General features: G+C 32.1%; 2 protein-coding genes across 2 annotated transcripts; one reads left to right on the top strand and one right to left on the bottom strand.

Moving 5' to 3' along the window:
• The first annotated feature begins 651 nt into the window (after positions 1-651).
• LOC137815413 (ACT domain-containing protein ACR2) lies at positions 652-6,634 on the top strand. Its single transcript, XM_068618551.1, has 7 exons — positions 652-981; positions 1,118-1,169; positions 1,664-1,778; positions 1,880-1,947; positions 4,314-5,021; positions 5,160-5,264; positions 6,175-6,634. The coding sequence occupies exons 1-7, from the start codon at positions 908-910 to the stop codon at positions 6,514-6,516; spliced, it is 1,464 nt and encodes a 487-aa protein (XP_068474652.1). The 5' UTR covers positions 652-907; the 3' UTR covers positions 6,517-6,634.
• Positions 6,635-10,800: 4,166 nt separating this feature from the next.
• On the bottom strand, positions 10,801-19,443 carry LOC137813310 (probable glycosyltransferase At5g25310). Its single transcript, XM_068615446.1, has 4 exons — positions 19,069-19,443; positions 18,687-18,865; positions 15,290-15,641; positions 10,801-11,589 (listed from the first exon to the last, which is right to left on the bottom strand). The coding sequence occupies exons 1-4, from the start codon at positions 19,309-19,311 to the stop codon at positions 10,924-10,926; spliced, it is 1,440 nt and encodes a 479-aa protein (XP_068471547.1). The 5' UTR covers positions 19,312-19,443; the 3' UTR covers positions 10,801-10,923.
• Positions 19,444-20,216: the final 773 nt, after the last annotated feature.

The raw sequence follows: 20,216 nt of genomic DNA, 5'->3' as shown, positions 1-20,216 counted from the left end.
GATTCTGTGTTACTTTTTTTGTTGCATCCACTTTCAGTTAATAACATTAGGGTGAAAATAATGTTGAAGATCTCACATGCACTAGAAATTAAAGTCTTTCATAATATATAAGTGAGTGCAAACCTCACCTCATTGAACCGGTTTTATGGGATTGAGTTAGACTTAAAGTTCACTTCGTAATATGGTATCAGAGTTATTTCGAGTCTATCCTAGCGAGTGTTTGTGTTGGGCCTATACTCTCACGCACGAGTTGACAGTCTTGGCGTGAGGGGAGTGTGTTGAAGATCCTACATCGACTAAATGTTATAGTCTTTCATAGTATATAAGTGGGTGCAAATTTCACCTCATTGAGCCGGTCTTATGGGTTGAGTTATGCTTAATAGAATTTAGAATATGAAACTACCATTAATATGTAATTCACTTTCTTAAGGAATAATTCTAACTCTAATTAAGTTAAGGAGCCCAAAATTGAACCTGCATGAGAAAACGAGTATAGACTTTTCCTTTTCTTTTTCTTTTTATTTTGTTGTTTGATGTGTAGACTAAATATTATTTATTTTCTTATCTATATTGAGGTAATCAATTTGCATTTGGTTTCAAAATTAGAAATAAAACTTCCATAAATACAAACTCCTACATTTTAGGCTCAACGTTTAATTATGCTGATCTAGAAACTCCTTTTGTTGGTGAATTTTGACTACCCTCTTCACGAACGTGCTTAGTTTTTCACTTTGTGTTTTGTTTTTGCCATGAGCTATGAATGGTTGTGATGTTCATATGAACAATCAACAAATTAAAACCTTCTCATTCATTCATTCATTCATTCCTCTTCTCTCGCCCCATTCAAAATTTGCCTCAATATCAGCACTTTCTAAGAGTTAATTAACTCTTCATTCTGCACTTCACCATGAATAATAGCGTTTGTTGGCCTTACTTTGATCCTGATTTTGATACTCTCCCAGAAAGAATATATGGTCCACCGTAAGTCATTCTTCATTCATTCAAACTCTTCTCATTAATTACTTTCTTCAAATTTGCTTCATTTCATCTATTACACAATAAAAATTTGAATTTTCCATTCAACAACTTACACATGCTAATTTGTTTTGCCATGAAGTTGCCAAGTCTGCATCGACAATGAAAGCATGAAAGGATGCACAGTGGTGAAGGTACGAACCTTACTTACAATAATGTAACAAAACAAATTGTCTTTTTAATATTTTTACCAAAAACAAATTATGTTTTTGATCTGCCATCATGTTGTCATACCAGAAACTTTGATGTTGTTACCAAGGTTTTGAAAAAGAGTCTGTGACAGTAATTTCAGCTGCAGCTTTTTTAGGGTGAATTTGACAAAAAATGACCTGAACTGTGGCCACACATGTAATACCAAAATTGAAATGAAAATCCAATATTGTAATCTAATATCAGACATCTTATAATAATATGTTTTCGAAATAATTCATATATAATAGAATATTTGTGTCGGATTTTCATTTTATGGATGAACTACCACAATTTATCACAAAATTTCAATAATCTGTCATTCACAAAACTTCAGAAAAAAACTGCAACCAAAAGGATTATGTTTTAAAATCCTGCTATTCTGAAAAGACTAGTATTATTTTGAAAGATTTAGATATATAACATTGTTTGATTTCAGGTAGATAGCGTTAACAAGGAGGGTCTCCTTCTAGAAGTGGTGCAGGTTTTGACAGACATGAACCTTCAAATCTGCAAAAGCTATATTTCATGTGATGCTGGTTGGTTCATGGATGGTGTGTAATAATTAAACTTTTTCTATCAAGTTTACGTATTTTGAATTAAATTATAAATATTTTTTTTGTCTGAAATTCCTGTAATCAAAATCTAATTGCAGTGTTTCATGTTAGAGACGAAAATGGCAACAAACTAACGGACCAGAAAGTCATCAACGAAATCCAACAGGTACTGCAATTTTCTTACAATAACAACGATCAAAATATTATATCTGTGTCAAAACCCTTTGTGGTTTTACACGAGAAATTATTACATGCATATAGTTCTGTAAATATCCACATGATATGCAATCATATTGTTTACTTTATTTGTTTTAATATGTGTTATTTAGAAATTGATTAGAATGAAAGAGATTAATTATAAAAAAATCATTGATCCTTTTAAACAGCTATTACAAAATGTCAATTCATCTAAAACAAAAATGAAAAATTTGCTTTAACCGATAATTATGTGGGAACTTTAGGAACTTTAATGGTTTTAGTATTTTAATTTAAGAGTGGTGATACTTTCATACTTTTAAAAAAATATTCATTTTGATATTACTAAAAGATAAAAACATTTTTTTAATTTATAAATTCAATATATATTATTGCATTATTGAAGTTGGTTGTTAAATGAAAGATTTTTTTAGGGTTGTTAAAGTATTCTTTCTCTATATTCAAACACATTCAAACTATTGACCCAATTTAGAATAAGTATTTAAAACCCTTAAATTTCTCCATGCCATAGCAACTCCGAACAAAAATCAAGAGTTACATGAAATAATCAAATTTCATTACAAGAATATGTGTATAACATAATAAAAAGACCTTCATTCATGTTGAAGACAAAATTCAGTTTTAATTATTTTGACATAAAGAAAACAAAGGAATTAGGTTTATTAATCATCATTAAAATATAATTCATTATATATATATATATATATATTATATATGATCGACACAGGAATAAACTAAAATAGAAATTAATACTTTAAAGATGTTACAATTCGTATACAAAAGATAATATATTTTATACCGAACAAATATTCTACAAATTATTACATTCAATCTAAAAAAAAGACCTGATCCAAACTGTAATACACAATTGTTGACACACTAAAAAAATATGACTGGTATGCCCACATTTAAGCTCAATTACATAGAAACATCGTACCCACATAATTCATAAATATTCTTAGAATCCCTACATTCATCAAGTATCTATGTAGCATCTTAACCAGTGACATGGGTATGGAAAGAAGGTGAGTCAAACGTGTTCTCAGTTAAATCTGCGTATAACATCCTTAAAGAAGATGTCCAAGGGGAAAAGGGAGATTTATATGAGGGTTTTTGGAAGATTAAGGTTCAACTGTCACCTCTTATTACTGCTTGGAGGCTTATGGAATTTGGCAAAAAGAGGGATCAAGATGGATAGTTGCATTTGTTGTCTCTATGGGGAGGAAGAGGAAACTATGTTCTACCTCTTCTGCACGTTCAAAGTGGCTTGGCTAGTATGGTCTAAGTGTTATGAGTGGATGTCATTGGGAGCCAAAAAATGCATTTTTTTTAAATTTCAAGATTAACGGGGTGAATAAAAGGGTTAATCGGTTGTGGGTGTGGGTAGTCGTGGTAGTTGAATTGTGGAATTATAGAAATAGGAAGATCTTTAAAAATGATAGGATTGATCACATTGAAATTTTCACAATAGTGAGCTTAAGGTATGGTCTTGGATGTTATCCAAAATTCGCGACGTAGGTTTTTCGTACTCTGATTAGTGTCTTGAGCCTCTGGTATGCTTGAGATCTGTTAGAAATTACTAGGTGATTTTTGCGGAGTGGGGTTTATATAAAAGATCTGTAAAAGGGGATCTTTTTTGGTTTGTCTGAGTTGCTTGTTTCTGCTTCTGCAAAGAAGTAAGTCGTTAGTTGTTTGTATAAGAGTTGATGTATCCCTGAAATACCTCCATTTTATTAATTTGTTTCTTTCTAATAAAAAAAAAATCTTAACGAGTGACTTCAACTACATGACTTCAACTACATGTTTAAACCTTACAACATTGGAAACCAAATAGCCTAATCAAACATACTACATGACATTCTGAAGAGGAAAGATTTTGGGAGATATTAGTAGTGCACATATTGATTACTAATGATGTAATTAAACCTTCATATTTAACTACCTACCACAAGTTCAGATAGATCTCAAATAGATCTCAAGCATTCGTCTTGGCACAGAACCCAATCAAAGAATATGATAAAGATTTTATCATTATTGTTTTATAAGTTAGATCCCCATATACCTTTATTACCAATTTTTATATTGATATTGTTTAATCATTAAACTCTATCATTTTAATAGTGTTTTTTAACCAAAACTAGAATTTTGCTTGAGGAAGGTTATCATAAATTATTAAAATAAATTCTAATATTAATTCAAAAATCTCATTAAAAACACCAAAGAATTACATATAAATTAAGTTTCTGATTATTTTTTTGCGTGCTTTTTTTCTTTTTATATAGAAATGGTAGAGGGTAAATCTGAAAGTGCATGCAGGCCATAGGAAAATCAAGAGCCTCTCCACCATCACAACAACAACAGAGCAATATCAACAATAACAACATCAATTCAATCATCACAACAATGACCAACTACAAAACCTACTGCAAAAAACTCATCCCGTTACTTTCCAACTCACCTGAACAGTACACAGCCATCGAAATGACCGGTACCGATCGTCCCGGATTATTTTCCGAGATTTCAGCAGCGTTGGTGGATCTCCATTGCAACATAGTTGAAGTTCACGCATGGAGTCACAACGCACGACTCGCATGCGTGGCTTACATATCGGATCAATCCACCGATTCCGCCATTGAGGACCCTTCTCGTCTAAGCTCGATAGAGGATCACTTGACAACTGTGCTGCGTGCCACCACTAATCCTATTGGTGATGGCACGCTCAGCTACCCAGATGTCAAGACCTCTGAGCTTCTAGGAGAAGGGAACATGACAAGCGTGGAACGAAGATTGCACCAGCTTATGCTTTCGGTGAGGGACTTTGAGGCTCCCTCTTCCCCCAAAGAGATGAAGGGAAGAAAAAGAATGGTGACAATCGAAAGTTGTGAACAAAAGGGGTATTCAATTGTGAGCATTGAGTGTAAGGATCGTCCCAGACTCATGTTTGATACCGTTTGCACGTTAACAGACATGGAATACGTTATTTTCCATGCTTCCATCACTTCCCATGGAAGCTATGCATTTCAGGTATGTGTAAATTATATATGTTTTATTAATATTAGAATTTAAATATGCATTTTAGGTAAGAGATTAATGATATATTGATAATTGATGTTATTTATAGAAATTAATTCCTAATGAATAATTAGCTTAATGCGTTTGCAGGAATATTTTATCAGGCACGTAGATGGATATGCTTTAGATACTGCATGTGAGAAGGAACGAGTAATAAAATGCTTAGAGGCAGCCATAGAACGTCGGGTTTGTGAGGTAATTAAATTAAGATTTTAAAAACCAATTTTAGAAACAGAAAATAATTAGTTGATATCTATGTAGCACAGATACCATACGGACAATGACACGACACGAATACGAACACGGATATACGTATAATCTCTAAAATGTAGGATACGGGGACACAGATCTATATATTAAATAATTTTGAATTATATAAATTAAAAATAAATATTTATATGCAAAAGTATGTTTCGATTCTTTTGGGAGCATGAAGATATTTTTCATGGTTCAAAAGAATTTGTTCCTTATTTTTATAATCATAATAAAAATTTATACAATAAATTTGAGTTTTTAGAAAATTATTGTATTTATACAAAAAAAATTGTGTTAGAACCGTAGTAGAATTTTAAAAAAATTCAATAAATATTTTTTGAATTGAACACTTCACCGATAAGTGTCGTACGAGTGTCAACACTGATAAGTGTGTCCGACACGGATACGCCATCTAAGAGAAGTGTCTGAGCTTCCTAGGTTGGTATATTGACTAAATTAGAGACTATTTTAGATACTAAAAAAAAAATTGATTTCTAAATTAGTATCTATTATTGTTAAATGGTTTCTAAATTGGTATTTAATTAATTACAAAAGTTTTTGCTACCAAATTTATAATCTAAATAATTAGTAGTGTAGCTAATTAGATACCAATTTAGAAATTATTTAACCATAATAAAAATTAATTTAGAAACCAAAATTTTTTTATTTCTAAAATGATATCTAATCTAGTCACTATAACAACTAATTATTTTTTGTCTCTAAAATATTGATTTCTATTTCTTATTTTGCATGTTTAATTCTTTAAATTTGAAAAAACGTATGAATATTAGTATAATTATTTCATTAGTCACATATTAATTGTTTGATTTAAGTTGACACATGCATGCAGGGTGTTAGGTTAGAGTTATGTGCAGAGAACAGAGTAGGGTTACTATCGGACATAACACGAGTCCTGCGAGAGAATGGATTGGTGGTTGTTCGAGCAGACGTTGAAACGCATGGAGAGAAAGCCGTGAACGCTTTCTATGTCAAGGACGTATCAGGGAACGAGGTTGATGTAGAATACTTCACCAACTCAGTCAAGAGGGAAATGGGTCCAATCCTCACACTCCATGTCAAGAATGACACCACCAGAAGAAAAACAACCTCCCCTAAACGTTCACCTTCTCTCTCCTTCGGAGGCATGCTAAGATCTCGGATTGAACGTCTTTCTCATGGCTTCATTATATGACTCCCGAGTCATCTAGATCAATGTAGTTTATGCGTGTGTCAGTAGTAGTTGCAGTTTAGATCATCGATTTCATGTAGTTTTATGGATAGCTGAGTGTGTAGGTACCTAGTAGACTGTATTCAGAACCTCAAAGTATCTTCACTTTGTCACTGTTCACTAGGTCTGTAAATAAAATCTTCTGCACAGTTAAGAAACCATTCAATAATGATTATATGCAACATTCTTAAATATTATGAAAAAATGAAAAAAAAAAGTACAAACAAGTGTGGACAATTTTATCTGATTTTGAAAAAAATGTTAGTATTGTATAAATTAACTAATTAAAGGTAGATGGGACTGGAAGGGAACATCGTTTTTCTTTTCTTACTTCCCTGCATATATTAGGTGAGTATGAGATGTAGGTATATTCCAAAGATGAGGAATAGTGGCTAACTCGCACAAGGGTTCAAGGATTTTGTGAATAAGCAGTGGGACAGCTATAGTATACTAGGGGAAGGCATGATCAAGCTCAAATAAAAGTTAAGAAGAATGAAATCAGATTTGAGGATTTGGAATGAAGAGATTTTCGGTGATATAAATAGAGAAAAACGAGAATTAATACAAACTAGATGATGAAAGTCTATTAGAGGAAGATAAGAGAGAGGAAAAGATCTAGTTGTTGGCTAAGCTAAAAATAGCAGAGTTTTGGCTTGAATCATTGATGAGACAGAAGCAAGAATGAAGTGGTTAGCATTAGGAGACATGAACTCCAATTTCTTTCATTTAATGACATGGTGGAGGAGGGCCACAAATCTGATTACAGGGTTGAAGGTAAATGACCTTTGACATGAGAAACCTGCAGTGGTGAAAGATGAAATTGGGTCATAGTTTTAAAATAGGTCCAGGGAAAGTGTTGATTTTAGTGTTCAACTAGGAAATGTTGCTTTTAATTTTAAATATATCACAGAGAGTGACAATAAGTTGTTAAATGAATCATTTCTTGAATAACAGATCAAGAAAGCCCGTTTGGTAATGTGAGGGAAGTAAAAGATACTATCTATTAGGCTAAAGAGGGTGCTACATAGTGTTATAGACAATAAGCAGGCAACATTTTTGGAGGGTAGGCCTGCTTGACAGAGTTCTTGTAGCTTAGGAAACCATGGAGGAAGTAAAATAAAAAAAGATAAATGCATCATAGTGAAGATTGATTAAGAAAAAGCATATGATTCAATCAAGTGAGTGATACATTATTAATAGATTAGGTTTTTGTTCATAGTTGGATTGAGGAATGTCTAATCCTTAATCTCAATTTTGGTGAATGGTAGTTCAACTAGAAAGTTTAGTCCATTAAAGAGACTTAGATAAGGAGATATTTTTTGTTTGTTATAGTTGCTGAAGAGATGGCGGGAATGGTTAAAACTACAGAAATGAAAGAACTACTGAGTGGGGTTAAAGTTGGAAGATCAAACATAGAAATAAGTATGTTCAAGTTTGCATATGACAACCTATTCTGGTGCCAACCAGATCCACTAAATATTTTTTTTAAGTGATAAAAAGTATACTTAGGTGTTTTTAGTTGATATCTGAGTTAAAGTTAATTTCACAAAAACCAAAATTGGGTGAGTAGGGGTGGAAGGAAGCCTATTAAACAAGTTATCCATTGTTTGGAATTGTAGTATTATGACTTTGCATTTCACGACCTGCGAATTCCAATTGGGGGAAATCCAAGAATGTCCTTTTTTTAAAATTCTATTGACAAAGTTAAGAATAGTTTAACCACTTGGAAAGACAATCATTTGTCCTTTGCTAGAAGAATTTGCTTGCTGAAATATGTGATTACCTCTATTTTATTTATCATTTTTCCAATATCGGCTAGTGTGTGTAAGGAGTTGGAAAAATTAGAGAATGATTTTTTTTATGGGAATAAGAGAAGGAAGGGAAAGAAATAGCATGGGTAAAGTGGGATAAAATTTGTAAATCAAAATAAGGGGCTAGGGGTTAGGAGTCTAAAAGAGTTTAATAGTGCACTTCTAAGCAAATTGAGGTGGAGGCTAGGAATGGTTAAGAAGGGTGTGTGTGGAAAGAAGTCATCCAAGAAAAATATGGAACATGAAGGAATCTACAAACAAGGACTCACAATAAGTTACAATCTAAGGGTCTGTTTGGATTGGGGAAGGAGTTTGTGAGGATGGGAAAGAGTGAATTTGTGAGGATTAGAGAGGATGTGTTAAGTTGTTTGGATTGAGGGATGATAGAGTAGATTTAAGAGGATGATTTATTTGAAAATTGTGAGGGATGTGGTAGTTAGGAGAGAATTTATAAATTTTTTTAAAGGTATAAAATGTAAGTTTACAAATTTATTCTTGTTATTAAAAAATATTTAAATAATGAGTTATAATATATATATATATATATATATATTATATATTATATATATATATATATATATTTAAGTTTGAATTACTATCAATTTTTTTTAGATTTCAACTACACAACTCCAACCACTCAAGATCTAACCCGAAAAGCGAGAGAAAATATAAATACAAATTTTTTAAAATTAACAAATCCAACAAAAACAGAAACACACATAAACATAATAAGAGAATTGAGAAACATAGTAAGAGAATTGATTCTCAATGGCACCAAAGAGAACGAAATCGATTGTAGATGTTTTACAAAGCATGAGAATTGATTGTCTATACTTGAGTCAGAATTGATTCCAAAGTTCAAGTTAACACGATATTTATACAAAATGGTTATATCTACGTGATATCACCTCTCGTCTTTGCAAATCTGATAGGAATAAAAAATCCTTTATTCCACTCGCCCATTTGCAGATTCACCTCCGAAAACCTTTATGCAAATAGGAAAAGCGGTCGCTAGTCCATCCGCACATCAGTGCATGACTAAAAACAAACACTCCATAACATATGAGGAAAGATTTAAGGAGTGCAAGTAGAGAAATGTGGTTTAACAATGTAGAATGGAAGTTAGGAAATGGAGAGAAGGTACCTTTTTTTGTGAGGATAAATGACTGGGGGAGAGAAGCCTGAAAGATAGTTATCCTAGATTGTATAACAATGCTCTGAACAAAGAAGCATCAATTGTTGACATGGGTAGATGGAACAAGAATAGATGAGAATGAATTATAAAATGGAGAAGAGCTTGGTTTGAGTGGGAAGTGCCTCAGGTCAACACTCTTATGGAAAAACTAGAAGAGGTTGTTTTAGTAAAAGGAAATGAGGACAAGTTGATTTGAAAAAGGAAAGGAAATTGATACATATTCTGTCAAGTCTGCTTATAACATTTTAATTCATACCAATGAAAGGGATGGGGTGGATGAATATAGTGAATCCTGGAAAACTAAGGCATTACCCTTCTCTCAACACTTTGCATGGAGACTGATGCTTAATATGGTAGCTACAAAGGATAATGTGTGCAGGAGAGGGATAGGTCTGTCTGATAGGATGTGTGTATTGTGTGGAGGCAGGGGAGGAAGAAAATGCAAATCACCTTTTTTTTCTCACGTGTAAGCCATTAGTACATTTTTATCAATTTCATCTTCTGCAGTAGAACATAAAACAGAATAGAATGTGGAAATGTATATGGATGACGATAGTATGGATGGTGTGTAACCATAGAAACAAGATTATTTTTAGAGATGGTAAGGTTGATATAGTAGATATTTATTGTGGCAGAACTTAAGATTTGGGGCTGGATAAATAATAAATACCCTCTGATTGGTGCTTAAAACGGATGGTTTCCTTACATCGGTTTAGGTAGATTCAATTTAAGCTAGCAACCTTCAATTTAGAGATTGTGATTGGCTTCAGTAGCTACAGGGGATAAGAAGGAAAACTTAGGAAGGGGAGGTATATTTAAACAGGGGCAGGAAGGCACCATCTGGTAAGTTTTTGCTGAAGTAAGTACTCAGGCAAATGGAAACTGAATTCCAAGCAAAATGACAAAGGGAGAAGGCCGGATTAGAAGGAATTGGCATCAAATACCTAACACATATGCACAGTCACCTTATCAACTCTGCATATACTCATGACGAGTTTCACAACACTTCAACAAAATCATACGATAAGCTGGGTGAGGGATCCAAATCTGCAGTAGGCTGATAGAGGAAAGGAAGGCATCGCAAGCTGAATGTGCTATTTGATTATGAACTTTTGTTGTACTGTTATTACAGGGCCACAATAACTTCACCAGCACTTGTTCTATGTTCTCTTGTTTTATTTTGAGCTCTGATAAGAGTTATTTGCACAAGTATCAGATTTTTTGGGCACAAAGTCTTGTAAATCAGTGAAGTTTTGTATATGGATTGGATTAGAAATTACTGTTTATCTTCAAAAGAATCCATGGGATTCATATTTCCTGGCCAGCGAGTAATCAGTTTGACATGTATAAGAGAAAACTGAACTTCTATCTGAGTTCTATGTTTAGTCTCCTTAACCATATAGAGTGCAAGATCATGTGAAATACATCAAATCTTTTGGAAGGCCGATTCAGTGTAAAATGCTTCCTCACAGCCTTCACTCCCTCCTTCAGCTTCCGATATTCATCCTCTGAAATCGCACTAAGAATGTCTTTCAACCTCGGAATATCTGAAACATCAACCTGCACCGAAAACGCTTCCCATTGCAGCACATCACTGAAGGGCAACACGTAATACTTCGAAAGGATCACGGGAACGCATTCGGCATAAATTGCTTCCACGATTCTGGGACTAGCCACTTCGTGGCCACTGGGACAAAGACAGAACTTGGAGTTCAGCATGAAGGAGTAGTAGTCTAGGTCTTTGGGGAGGTACTCGAAGACGCGAATGTCCCCGTCTTGGTTCTTCCAGTGGTGGAGGAGGATGGGGCGGATTGGGCCGTGCAGACCGCCGGAAAAGAAGGCGAGGTAGCGACGTGTAATGTTATTGGATTGGGGTGAGAGAAGTTTGGGGGAGACTTCGCCTCCGTAAAGGTGGATTTCTGGAAGGGACACGTCCTTACGAGGGTTGAAGCCCTCTGAAGTGTTGGCATTGCACATGACACGGATAGAGGTGTTGTAGAGGAAGTGATTTCCCTGTGATGCATGAGGAGCCTGCAGAAAATCAGAGAACAGTGAGCTAGAGTTATGCAAACAAAAGAGATTTTATGGCATTATTTTTAACTATACGTTAGCTTCTACGAAAAAAATAATTTCCTGGAAGATAATTCCAAGTTATACTAATGCTTAAACACCTCATGGAATGGGTAAAGGAGAAAAGAAAAAGTATAAGCTGGATAAATTATGCGATACGATGATGACCATACGAGAAGAGAAAAATTAGAGCTATAATAACGTCTTGAAAAGGATGAAAATGAGGAGTTGGCTATGGATTAAGACTAGTATTTCATTTTTTGTTAATTTTTTTCTGGTAAAAAAAATAATTTCATATCATTCGATAAAACAAGCATTTAAGAATGCAGTGACAACCGAGAAGACTGACGTGATGATGAAATGGAAGCATTTAAGAATTCAGAGAGGAAAAGTAGCCTGCGGATATGCAACACAAAATGGCGATTATGAGGATTTTGAAGTTATACAGATGTGTAATGTAACTGTTAAGTGCTTGAAGTATTGATTTGGAACATGGATGTGTAATTATATTTTTTGTATGAAAATTTACATCTTTTCGTGAATAATCGACAATCACATCTCTTTACTACTCACATCTATTTATGATAATTATTTTTCTTTGTTAATGAAGATTTTTTTCATCTCTATAAAAAAGAAAGTATTACCAATTTAGATCCACGTTGACTTAATTAAGAAAAATAAATGTGTTTTTCTTTGAGTTATGAGCACGTCGTGCAACTTAAAAAATGCATCAGTTTGCATTAGGATTTTATGTGGAGATTGAAGACTGAAACTTTAAGTGTATATGGTGAGGAAAGGAAATAAGCCACAGAGAGAGTGAAAAAGAAGAAAGGAGTAACCAATGTACTCATTAATTATTATTAGTGAAAATTTTTATAGCACTAGGCTCCATAGAGTTTTTTTCATATTGACATTAAATAGTTTTGGTGTCTACTACTTTCTCTCTTTTTTTTCATCCCATTAATTTGTATATTATTTTATATAGGAAAAATTGATATGGTTGGTTTGACTTTGGCTTGTTATTCTTGTCATCTTCATAAAAAATAGTATTAGAGTATTTACTAGCACATGAGTTTTGATTTGTGCTTTCAACATCGAAGATGGTGATTGTTAAAGTTATAACTGGTGGTAAAGGCACAACTCTTTTTACTTAAGAGTATAACAACCTTAGTCCACCTAACCTGTGACACGGGAGAATTGATGCACCCTACAATAGTGATGGTGTTGGAACCGTGATTAAATTGGATTCTATCAATTACTTAGTGTGAAAATTTCGAATGTAAGATTTGTTATTTTGGAAAAACCTTTAACTTTGGGAGATTGAAGAAGATAAATAGGAAGATTATTGGCATGATCAAGTAATGAATAGATCAATTTGTCATCATGTATTTGGTGTGACTTTGGCTTACAACTTATGGAAGATATTAAGCAAGTTGTTTGAGTCTAAGAATTCCTTGAACAAGGCATTCCTTACTAGGAAGCTAGTAAATTTAAATACAAAAACAATTCCTTAGTGGTTTAACACTTGACTAGTTTTTAGAAAATGATGAATCAGTTTATTACTGGATATTGCGTTAGGTGATGAGTTACTTGTGTTTTTTTTTTCTTAGCTTATTACCAAATAGTTGGGAGACAATAGTGGTACCTCTGAGCAACTCTACTCCTAATGGGAAACTAACTTTTGACATGGTCAAGGATATTCTCTTAAAGGAAGAAATTAGGAGGAAGGGTAGCAATAAGGTTACATCTTCAACTCAAAATAAAGTGTATGAACTCAAACAAGCTGTTGGAGATCCCATATCGACTAGAGATTAGAGTCTTTCATTGTATATAAGTGGGTGCAAACCTCAACCCTATGAGTCGGTTTTATGGGGTTGAGTTAGGCTTAAAGTCCACTTCGTAATACAAGCTTCAAGATAATGGTATAAGAAATTTGATTCCTTCATGATGGATCGTGGGTATGATAAAACCTCTTCTGGTCATTGTATTTTTGTGAACAAAATTTCTAGTAAAAAGTGTATTGCTCTATTTTGATTACATGTTAATTATTGGTCGTGACATGAATGAGATTCAAAGTCTAGAAGTGTGTTGAGTAAGTCTTTTGCAAGGAAATATTTGGGTCATGTAAAACAAATCCTTGGCATGAAAATTATTCATGACAAGAAGAATGGAAAATTGTGCTTATCCTAGCAAAAATATATTGAAAAGATATTGAAGAGATTTATTATGGACAATTCTAAACCCATTAGCTGGTACTCCACTTGCGGGTTACTTAAGTTGAGTTCAAAGTAGTGTTCTACAAGTGAGAAAGAAAAGAAGAAATATAGAAGATTTCATATTCATCTACAGTTGGTAGTTTGATGTATGTTATGGTGTGTACAAGGCCGAACATTGCTCATGTTGTTGGTAGTTTCCTTGTTAATCTTGGAAAAGAGCATTGGAAAGATGTAAAGTGGATACTTAGGTATCTTAAAGATCCTTATAGAGATTATTTATGCTTTGGTTGTTATGTGGATTCTAGGAAGTATATTTTTTATTATAGGATGACTTTCATAGGGGAGTAATGTCATGCCAGTCCAAACTACAAAAATGTATTATTTTGTCATCTACAGAGACATTGTTGTTGTAGAAGTTGCTAAGGAACTCTTGTGGATGCAAAAATCCTACAAGAGTTGGGACATTTATAAGAAAAATATGTTTTGTATTATGATAGTCAAAGTGCAATCCATCTTAACAAGAACTCCACTTTTATTTAAGGTCAAAACATATTGAGATATGATATCATTGGATATGAGATGTATTAGGAATGAAACAATTATCATTAGAGAAGATTCATATTGATAAGAATGACTCGGATATAATGACAAAGATCTTACCTTATTATAAGTAAAGAGAAAGTGAGTTTGATTGACAATGACCTCAATTAATTAGTGAGGGAATTAATTAGTGAGGGAGAGATATGTTAGATAGGTCACCAATTGATTAGGTTCATGTTGACTTAATTAAGAAAAAGAGAGTTTTTTTTTTTTTCTGTACTAGTCCATTATGCAGGTTAAAGAATTCAGGATTTTATAACTGAGATAGAAAAACAAAATTTGAGTGCCTCTAGTGAGAAAAAAGAAAGAAGCCACAGAGAGAGAGTGAAAAAGAATAAAAATGGAATCAATGTGTCCAATGTAAATCTGGGCAAAGAAGCCGGAGAGAAGATTTTATACCAATTATTTCATGTATTTGATTCTATATGTTGTTTAACTAGATAACCATTGTAGTTTTTTTATGTTGTTATCCACTTGGTGAAAATAATATTTTTCATTGATCCTAAGAGGTTCGAAAAGACTTATAGTATATTCATTAGTTATTATTATTAGTGAAAGTTTTTATTAGACTAGATCCCATGAATTTTTCTTTTATATTGAGTTTTCTCACCTTAAAATTTAGGGTATGCTAGTATTTATCTTTTGGTGGGATTTGCCTATTATTTATATAGGGAGGAATTTGTTTGAATTTTGCTTTTCCCTATTATTTTTGTTATCTTCCCAAGGAGTATTCTATTTCAAATTTTGTAGTCAAGAATTTCTAAGTATGAGAGTTTAATTCTGTGGCAGAGAAAGGGTGAGTTATAAAAGCAGCTATACAAGGAAGAAAGGGACTTTGAACTAACCCAATCATGACAGGCAAGCATAAAGTGGTCGGCACCATGAGTTCTATTCCAGAAGGGGTGCCTCGTGGAAATCACTTTCACATAGTCAGAGACAAAATGCTTTAAAGGAGTGACATTGTATGAGAGTGGAGTGTAGAGGTACTTCACCATCCAAGTCACACTGAATGGCAAGAAGTAAACGTGAGCGGCATTGGGATCGTTGGTCCTAAACCTCCCTGCGCCATGTTCCATCTCATGGAGAAACCTTCCTTCAATTGAGTATATGTCCTTGCACGGGCCATCGTGAGCGATTGGTAGCTCACCATCTGGGTATACGTACACTTTGAATATTTTCTCCATCTCCAGGTAGCTCCTGTAATCATAATTTAAGTAAATTTTACTCCCAAATATTCAATTAAAAATTGGGTCTAAATTTTTACACACTAAAAATAACAAACACTTTATTGGCATTTCTTGTTTCTTTCTAAAGTTCTCCTCGTTACTTAATGGACCAGTTTAGTTAGTTTTAAAATACGTATTTCTGAATTAAATAGAAATTGTTATAAAATAATCAGAGACTGCTTATTTTTAAAATAAGTAAATTAGAAAATATAAAAAATAACTAAAATTTATATATTCTATTGAAAAACATTTTTTTAAATAAGTACAAACAAACTCATCCTATGTAATAAACTGTATTAATTATTTATCTCTGTATTATTTTCATGTCTCTTAATGTATAGACACCCAGAGTCAAGGAATAATTTTTTTCTAAAGGAAAAAGGGTTGAACCCCAAGGAGTGTCTATGCCAGAGAAAAACGATACGAGAAATTAGTGATTGATAATGTAATGTGTTAAGAAAAAATTAAAGATAGAGAGAAACAATAGGGTGTCTGTAATTTTAAGTATCTTACTATCAAGCATATTTTCCTCAAAAATTAATCATGATCTTAATTTGGGGTAAATAAAGAAATAATATAAATGACCCGTAAAATTAATATATATATATATATATATATATATGTATGTATGCGTGGATGGTAGAATCAACAAGATGAGGTGTTGGTTTTGGTTTCATACTTGACTTGCTAACTTAGCACTTCTTGTGCTTAGGTCTAGGTTCAATCTTTATTAAGAAATTCATCTGGCTGATTAAAAACAAAATTCTATGAACCAGTTTTCAGCCATTTTCATTAATTGCAACACATTATATGTTTGATAATTAAGGAAGCTCAAACATATGGAGAGAAATGGAAACGTGTGGTATGTTTGGGAAGAATAATTAAGTAAAATAATCTCATATTAAAATTAAAGTAAATAGATTTTTCTTATGAAAGTTAAATTTTTTATATTTAATTTTAATAATAACAAAATAAAAATTGAAATGTTGAGATCTTGTACAACTGAAACACGATTCATCTAAGACCACGTACTAATTGAGATAAGGTGAGATATTACCATCAGACTAATTCTCTTAGCCTCTGCTTGGTTTCAATGTTGGACGATTGATTAAGATGCATTTGAGTATATTTAAAAGGTGTGACGTGGTTTAGTTGAGGAGTTTTGGGGATATTGGTGAGAAAAGAATGATGAGTTCGATGATTTTAACTTTTTATTGTTGGGATTAGTGAGAAAGAAAAGGTAAACAAATATTATTATATTATAGTACACAATGGATGATAATAATAGGTTTTTGTATATAATAGATTATGAAATAATAATTTTATAGTTTATATTACAATAATAATAATAACTAATTAAAAATAACAAATAAAATTATTAATAACAAATAAAACCATCTTCTTCACTTTTTTGTTCTTTTTTTCAATCCATTTTTTTTGTTCCCTTTATTTCTTTCTTATCTACTAAAAATAACATAAATAATAAGGAGTAAGAACTTTAACAATATGATCTCGGGATGAATGAAAATTGGTATTGAAAAAGATATATTAAGAGAAATTATTCTAAGAAAAAAATTATTGTGAGCAATGAAAATAACCTGAATAAAATATTTAGTCGCCATCATTTTGCAATATGTCATATTTACTTTTATTTTCAATTATTGCACAATTACCAAACTAATCCTCATACATAAAGGTTTCCATTCTTATTGTGCACGCTCGAACATAAGTTTTAGAATCACGTGGCTCTTAATACAGTCGTATTAAATAATTTTAAAAAAATGAAAATGATGATTATGACACATAAATGAGAAGTTTGAATAAATTTTTCCACTACATTCTAAGAAAAATATAAAAAAAAAACAAAATTTTGATAAATAAAATAACGTTTCCATAAAATAAAGTTAAGTATATATAAAATTTAAATCTGATTTTGAAAAGTTGAATTAATTTATACGTAAAGTAAATGACGAAGAGTTTTATAAATTTGTGTTTCTTTCTATTTATAATATTTTTATGTGAATACCAACAAACCCATAGTAGATTAGGGGTTCGCCAGATCTTCCTTTAAAGGTGTTGATCGGTGCCTTATTGAAATTAATGAATAGCAAACATGGGGTGTGGAGAAGTATGCAATGATGGCTATTAAGCTTTGGACAGTTCATATTTCTTTCTTATTATGGAAGCTATGTATGAATCATGGAAATTGGGGAAAACCAGTTACCATTCTACTACTGCTGGAGTGTTGTAATAATAAAAAAGTTCATTCATAGCATAGGAGTTTTTTGCAGGGGGTTATCATGATTAGTTTTTGCTCTATACTTTTTCATGATTCACGAGGATGAGTGTGAAAATACAAAGAGAATGAATCAATACTACCGCACTCGCCATTCCCTTATCGTATATCACAAGAAAAGATCAATCAAATTATTATCGGATTTTTCTTTTTGAAAAAAGAAGTAAACATCTCTTTCGTGGCACAAATATTTTTCCTTGGCGGTGACTTGTATACAAAGCAGTGAAGAAGCTTTTGATACTCTAATAGTTCTAGTTGTAGAGTTTATTTTAAAGGAAAGATAATAGTTTCACACCATAGTTTTTTACACCTCCCTTTGAATTAAGGATATAATTATTTCATTTCAAAATTTTGTTTATTTTTATTTTTATTAATTAAATATAATATTTATTGTTGAAAGATGTTGTAAGATGGAAGTAACAGAAAAAATGTGAGTATGAAATGATAATTTTTTATTTTCAAAATCATACAAATATTAATTTCTATTATTCAGTTTAAAATACCGGTACGTACATAAACGTGTATTACTATGTAATATTGTTGTATCTTGGTGATTAGGTTATGAAAGAATTTGTTTTTTGTTTATCAGGTTATGAAAATGGATGTATTCATATAACATACTCCATTAATATTTATTATTTTTTCTTTTTTCTATTATGAATTTTGATCACTAGATAATTTTCTTCAAGAAATAATAAGAGAGGTGGTGAGAGATGTTACCGATGAAACAAGCGAGCGTTACGATAGATAGCTCCAGCTGGTACATAGTTGCGGTCGCCGCCGTCATGCACGGTGGTTGCCACAGTGAGATTGCTTCTCTCACCTTCTGATTCTGACGCAGCATTTCGCATCGAAGCTCTCGCCGCCGCGAGTGTTTGTTCTAGTTTTCCTACCTTCCTCTGTTAACTCAAATTAACTTGTAATCAATTTTCTTAATTACTTGCTTTCATTCTCATACAATCAGATACTAAAAAAATAAACACTGAAAATTAAAGCCGATAATTAATGAAGCAAATCAGCTGTTTAGAAACGCTTGGAAATTAATTCTTCGAAACAGAGGAAACAAAATCAACGGAAGAGAGAAAATAACAGTTGAACTTACGGTAGCAGTTCGGTGACTGAATTTGTTCCGGCGAAGTTCGCCGGAATTTGCGATGGCGTGAAGTTGATTCTGGCCAGATAACTTCATTCGCAGACGATCCAGAGGAACGGAATGTCCATGTTTTGAACCAGCGATTGTCGTGAATTGGAGTAACTGAACTTGACGCAGCACCACGACGACGACGAACGAAAGTAGAATCAGCGTGAGAATTGGAGGGAAGGGATATGTACGTGGAATGTCCATTTTTAGGTAGGAGCCTTTGGTTGGTGAGATTCGTTATGCGAGAAAATGAAGAAAACGAACACTCAGTTCAGATAGTGAAAATGAAGTGATGCAGAGTTAGAGAATAAATGTGAGTGAAAGTGAGCTTCTTCAACCTCATGTCTTCTCGTCAAAATACTAACGTTTTAATATCGTTACAAAACCTTTTTTCTTTTAATTTTTAAACTTAAAAATATATTTTGTAATTTCTACAATACAATCTTTATTTTTATTTAGTTTCTATTAATTTTAACTTTCTTGAGTTCTGACGAAAAACTTTAAACAAATTAACGTGAATACGAATTAAATTAAAAGAGCATATATATAAAATTAAATTATTTTTGTAATTATAAGATTTAATGATTGATTAAATCGACCATTTTTATAATATTAACACAGTAAACGGTTTATACTCTCATTTATTTAATTAGTATATTAATATTAATATTATTTAAGATAATATCATTTACCAAGAATTATATCATACCAGCACTAATTAGAGGTATTTTGGGAACGTTGTCGAAAACAAAAACTATGTATAGTTTAACTTTTTGAAAATAAGTTATCGTTATCTTTTTACACATGCGTCTTTTTTTAATGTTCTCTATAGATTAATATATATATATATATATATATATATATAATAAATATTATAAATACATGGAGATTGTTGAAATTTTACATTAACTAAAAATTATAATATGTTATAATAAAGTTCATTTTATAAATAATTTTAAGGTTAATTTTATGAAGTTGAGTTGATTCTATCTTCTCATAAAGTGTATTGGTTTAGTCTTATATAATAGTTAAATAACTTTTCCTATTTTTTTCCTTAAAAATATCAATATTTATATTTACAATAGATAAAATTTATATATCTACTGAAA

The sequence above is a fragment of the Phaseolus vulgaris genome, chromosome 1 (genome assembly GCF_000499845.2).
Source record: "Phaseolus vulgaris cultivar G19833 chromosome 1, P. vulgaris v2.0, whole genome shotgun sequence".
NCBI classification, from domain to species: Eukaryota; Viridiplantae; Streptophyta; class Magnoliopsida; order Fabales; family Fabaceae; genus Phaseolus; species Phaseolus vulgaris.
Note: the sequence above shows the minus strand (reverse complement) of the source record. Positions and strands in the feature narration are given on the sequence as shown.

What these genes read in the sequence shown, in the direction of transcription:
- LOC137815413 (XM_068618551.1), top strand. Translation starts at nt 908, where the DNA reads ATGAATAATAGCGTTTGTTGGCCTTACTTTGATCCTGATTTTGATACT. An exon ending in TCATCAACGAAATCCAACAG is followed by an intron (nt 1,948 to 4,313) that starts GTACTGCAATTT and finishes AAGTGCATGCAG; the next exon opens with GCCATAGGAAAATCAAGAGC. An exon ending in ATGGAAGCTATGCATTTCAG is followed by an intron (nt 5,022 to 5,159) that starts GTATGTGTAAAT and finishes ATGCGTTTGCAG; the next exon opens with GAATATTTTATCAGGCACGT.
- LOC137813310 (XM_068615446.1), bottom strand. Translation starts at nt 19,311, where the DNA reads ATGGACATTCCACGTACATATCCCTTCCCTCCAATTCTCACGCTGATT. An exon ending in AACGCTCGCTTGTTTCATCG is followed by an intron (nt 15,642 to 18,686) that starts GTAACATCTCTC and finishes TTATGATTACAG; the next exon opens with GAGCTACCTGGAGATGGAGA. An exon ending in TGCTTGCCTGTCATGATTGG is followed by an intron (nt 11,590 to 15,289) that starts GTTAGTTCAAAG and finishes GATTTTCTGCAG; the next exon opens with GCTCCTCATGCATCACAGGG.